Below are 5,332 nucleotides of genomic sequence, written 5' to 3' on the forward strand. Positions count from 1 at the left end.
CCATCACTTGATCCTAGGTGATATACTGGATTCTTCTTTTGCGTATCATATTCTATATTCTTGTCTTTGCTTGATTCTCCATTACCACCCATTCTCAACGATTTTTTTTTTTTAGGTTTTCAACTGGCTCGTGATGCCATGTTAAAACTTTGGTAAATTCTTTTCTTTTCTTATTTTCATTCATAATATTTCCATAGATATTTATACATGACCGATAACTTGGAGACTCAAAACTTTCCTAAGACACGGATTTGAGACTTTCCTTATGAGTCTCAAAATCATGACTTACATGGACAATCCTTTCCTAATATACTATTTCCACTTTCCTAATATATCACTTCCCTTATCGGTCTCAAATTTGTGACTTACATGGACAATACTTTCCATAGACTGACCACTACGGTCTTGGAAAGTATTACGACATTTCCTAATATATCACTTTCCTTAATACATTCTATAGTCCTACATGGGCTATCAGCCATTTGCTTTCAGCATAATGATCACTGCCTGGTAGTGGTAGGGCTCCGCTCGGTGAGCCTCGCTGATGAGCCTCTCCATCCATTGTTGATTGTTTTTTTTTTCTTTTTCCTGCAACCATCCGCATTATTCGGTTTTTGTGCTAGTGCTCCGCTCTGCGAGCCTCGCTGATGAGCCTCTCTGTCCATGGTTTGACGTCTTTTTTTAATTAAACAGGAAGAAAAGAGGCTCTCAACCCCCATAGCCCTTGCTCTTAACAATGCAGAAACCTCTTCTTTCTTTTTGTCTTATGCAAATCCAAATTTTCAACCATTAGTAACGCAAAAGTCTCTTTTTCCACTACCAGAAACTTAATATATTGCAACACCCAATGATTATGGCAAAAACCTCCAGTAGTGTCGCGAGAATCTATGTAGCAAGAAGTCTATTGGTGCACCCAATCTTTATTGGTGCAGCAAGAGATTATGCTTTTTTGCCACACTCTTTTCATATTGTTGCTACAGCTATGTGGCAAAAGTTTTATTTTGCAGCAGTAAATTATAACTTTTAGCTGCAGCTAAAAAGTATTGTGGCTAGAAATTTGCTTTTGTATGGTGTAGCAATAGCTATACTTTCTTGTAGTGTTCCTTGTGCAAATAAGAGAGATTGCACTTGGTGCCTAAGCAGATTTTTGCCATTTTTTTTTGCATTTAGAGGAGAGAAGTGAAGAGTACAATCACCATGAGATAGCAGCAGCATCTCTACTTTGTAAACTAGGAGTAGCTGCTTTAGCTATCTCAGCTGTTGGATTTCTTTGTCATTTGGCGAGAAATGTGATGTTATATGTAACCCCTTTCCGTGGTTGTCATGTCCAAGTAAGAATGTACTATATCTTTCTTTATTTTTATGGAGTGAATGGTTATTTTATTTACTATTTATGTTTTTTTTTCTGAGACAAATTACATAATTTATTTATTTTTACAAAATACCTCAATGGGCCTTCACCTCCAGCCCTATAATAAGAATCAAAACATTTGAAGTTGTGTGCCCTAAATTCACTGTTATGGTTCAGTAAAATTAAATTGCTAGGCATATCCATTGGACTGACACGTGGTACCAAATGCTATGAAGGAATGACAAATAATATAACTTATGTAAGACGATTAAGAGGAGCCTCTTACGCCCAATGAATTGTGATGTATAGAGAAAATTGAGAGAAGAACAAAACAATCATGTTCTTTGAAACATGGGTTAGCTGATTGAAAGTTATGATTTTTGTTTCCTCATAAGTAAATATGGTGGAAGAAAAGTTGGAACAATGCATGCAACCCCTAAACATATTAACACCAGGACTCCAACCCAGACAGCTTTGTGTGGGATCCCAAGCAAGAGCTCGTCACAAACTGTATAAAAAGACCGATAAACAGCAATAATCAATCACTAGAATACAGATGTTATGAATGAGCAAATGACTATTAAATACTACTTGTATCAAATGCGGGAACCAAGTTATGAGATCAAGATGTATACTAGCTTGAGATGCTAAACAAGTGTGCTAATAGATTCAGTGTCTCAATCCTTACAGGTCGGGTCTGTAGGTCTTTTCGTCTCAGTACAAGTAGCATTTTCTGGACTCATATGCATCAGATTGTCTGTCTTCATGTTTTGCAAATAAGTTCGAGAGATTACTCCATAGTGTACATTGTGAAATAAAGACAGGTTCTATATGATCCTCGATATTTTCAAAGCTCAAAATTCACTCATGGATCACAATAGTGTATATGAGTTCTGAACCAAAGAGCGTTCAGTTAAGAAGATCAGTTTACTGATGCAGCAAATGCACAAATAAAAAAAAAAGGAAAAGTGTTCTGCTTATATGGTACTATTAGAGCAGTTGGTGGAAATGACCCCCAAATAAAACATGAAGACAGGCACCAGAAGGGCGAATAAAACTTGAGGATATTCGTAACTTCATAGGTCATGACTATCTTGATTGAACTAACTGGCGGCCAGATGTTTGAATTTGTGCAGTTGAATTGGTTATTGTAGTATCATAAGGATATAATAGAGAATAAAGTAGAGCAGTAAAAATAAGAAACTAACGGTACCTATATTAAATAAGACTAGTTCCCTCTCCTTTACACCAGGAATTGCAACAACTCCAGCAGGCTCCACAGATACAAGAACATATTTCTCATTTTGATCCAAACTCTGCATTAAATATATATTTCAAAAAACTGCAATAGAAATCATGCTTTCTCAACTGTTATTGCAATTTTTATTCGAACCTGGTGGTCAGGAATATCGTTACAGTCAGCATTAAAAATCAGTTTCTCTGTGTTGAGTAATCTTTTGTTCCTGTTGTGCTCAATATATGATTTGTCTCTTATCAGTTGAATGGAAAAGCTGGCGGGAATCTGTTGTCATTCAATAGCCCAAGTGAATTTCCATGAATAAATTTTTGATAAAAAAATCATCAAAAGAAATAGTACACATACAGAAGCTGGATATGATATCTTCACTTCATACCAAGTTGATGATTTGAGTCCATTCAATCGGTACAGGCGAGAACCCATTTGCAAAGGTAAGGTTTCACGCAATAGCTCTTCCCCTACATTCAGGACTTTGCTATAAACCCTGCAAGTTATCGCTCAAACGTTAGCACTTTCATACCAAATTACACACCCACAAACCCATCAAGGATACCAAAACCATATGATATCCTTCAATGATCTGGAAGTGCGCATGCGTGCGTGCAAAGTCTATAAATTCGATATTTCAAATTTCACCAGAGAGCATACTGTTACCCGAGATGTAACTGCAAATCTAGGTAGACACAAATTTATTTAATTTTGTTTTGATATAATAGACCACAAAAATCGATGTCGGTTATCTTGTATCTTTTGTTAATTTAAGTTTAAGCATCAGAAGTAATAGAATCATAGAATTGCGACGAATATGAAGCACAGATTTTTCACTGTCAATCAAATTTGTTCCACCATAAGCTCTAAAAGTTGGTTCTATATGGACAGATCAAGACCTAGTAGCAGCATAGAATCTCAAAAAGAAAAACACTTACATTTTTTCTTGGTCAGCAGATACAGCACTGATGACAGAACCACTAACGTATAGCAGCAGAATCACATTATAGGCCAACAATCGACTCATCACAGTAGTATGTTTAATCATATCAATACAAAACTTCCTGCTGCCCACTACCAAAATAAAAAAAGACAGAAAAAGGAGACAATGTAAATAAATCTCATTAACGGAGATGAAAAGAACAAACTAATATATACCAAAACTGACAAAATCTTATTAACCACAAATGTTGGGAATTCTTGATCAGTATAGCTAATCTGTTAGAATTAGATCATTTGTTGTTTCTTGAAACCACTTAATTCCATATAATTTGATTTCTAACTACGTTTTGATTTGAAACCTTTCTCCAAAATCGATTTCTTTGAGGATTTTTAACAAACAACACTAGTACAAAGTCACAGCAGAGATTAACAACCCTGATGCCCACAATCAATCTATTCAAACCCCTAACCCCAAAAAATGACAATCCCAAAAACAAAGAGAAACACACATAAGATGATATTTATTACCTAAAGAGTATATACAATTAGTAAACTACCAACAATTGTTACTGACCAAAAACCACAGTAAACTTATAAAAGATTTTGAGTTTGAAACAAACCAGTAATTGATTAAACAAGTCCTGTTTCTTCAAGTATGCTCACACTCTTCTTAGCTCTTTAAATCAAACCCATCTCTTAAATTTTCGTTTCTAGTGATGTAGACTGAAAGAATATATATCCGGTGGTAAAGGTTAAAAAGGTGAGATTTTGAAGTGGGATTTGGGCTTTCGTGGAGGTGTTTTTCTTTTCTGATAAAGATAAAAAAAAAAAAAAAAACTGTTTTGAGGCATACAAAACTATTTTCCTATATATGAGTTTAAAAGGATGTCCTAACGTGGGTTAGATTACTAAGTTACCTTAATTATTTTAAATTATTTAAATACGATCCACCTAAAATTAAAACATAAACCTAAACTAACCAAATTCAAAATTATTTTCAATAAAAAAATCATTTCCATCCCAAACCTAATTTAACGTTATTCAAAACCGTTTGGATTTAATTTTCGTCGGTGATTAACTATTGATCATAAATTTGATCCTTGATTAAAATGAGTTGTATGAAGCGTTGCATAAAGAGATTTAGCTTCGGATCCGTGTATTGGAACCCAGATCTTTGTTTTTACTTTTTTTATGTTTCAGAAGAACGTTCAAACTGATAATTAAACATGAAATATGATAGCCGAACTTCATTGTTAAAAAAACACACTTATTTCGGTTGTTCAATTTTTTTCCGAATCAGTCAAACCTCAATACGTCAGTGTGAAAGTTCGGTTGATAATTATCAGCCGAACCTAAAGAGTGAAGTTCGGCTGATAGCTTGGACCGAACCTATGTTTTTTGAAATATACCTAGATTCGACTGCTAACTTGTCAGCCGAACCTAGGTATATTCTCAAAAACATAGTTCGATTGTCAAGTTATCAGCCGAACCGTTCGTCTGGTCGGTAGATCCAGGTTGTAAAATTCAATTTTTTTAAATTAAACTTATAAAAAGGACATTAAACCTGTTTAGAAGTCTATCTCTTATTCCAAACCTTAATTATCTATTAGTTCAGCAAATCTCAAAGCCTAATTTCTTGTTCTCCTTCTTCTTTAACATACCCTACCTAACTATCACTCGAAAATTCTTGAAACTAAGACTATATAATCATTGACATTAACCACTAATCATTAACATTAATTACTAATCATAATATTATATCTATTATTATCGTTAACATAATGAAGTAAGGG

General features: G+C 34.4%; 1 protein-coding gene across 4 annotated transcripts; it reads right to left on the reverse strand.

The window, feature by feature from the left end:
* Nucleotides 1-1,577: 1,577 nt before the first annotated feature.
* On the reverse strand, nt 1,578-4,258 carry LOC113292711. 4 transcript variants are annotated; one of them, XR_003331832.1, is made up of 6 exons: nt 4,160-4,258; nt 3,536-3,671; nt 2,986-3,093; nt 2,745-2,873; nt 2,565-2,667; nt 1,578-1,859 (listed from the first exon to the last, which is right to left on the reverse strand). XR_003331832.1 is itself a non-coding variant. In XM_026541581.1 (6 exons), exons 2-6 carry the CDS (start codon nt 3,643-3,645, stop codon nt 1,723-1,725), a joined length of 618 nt encoding a protein of 205 aa, XP_026397366.1. In that variant the 5' UTR covers nt 3,646-3,671; nt 4,160-4,258; the 3' UTR covers nt 1,578-1,722. The 4 variants fall into 4 exon arrangements, 2 of the variants coding, with proteins under 2 accessions (XP_026397366.1, XP_026397367.1); XM_026541581.1 differs by having other exon boundaries at nt 2,955-3,093; XM_026541582.1 differs by having other exon boundaries at nt 2,955-3,093; nt 3,536-3,664; nt 4,160-4,252.
* Nucleotides 4,259-5,332: the final 1,074 nt, after the last annotated feature.

The sequence above is a fragment of the Papaver somniferum genome, chromosome 7 (assembly GCF_003573695.1).
Source record: "Papaver somniferum cultivar HN1 chromosome 7, ASM357369v1, whole genome shotgun sequence".
In the NCBI taxonomy this organism is placed as follows: Eukaryota; Viridiplantae; Streptophyta; class Magnoliopsida; order Ranunculales; family Papaveraceae; genus Papaver; species Papaver somniferum.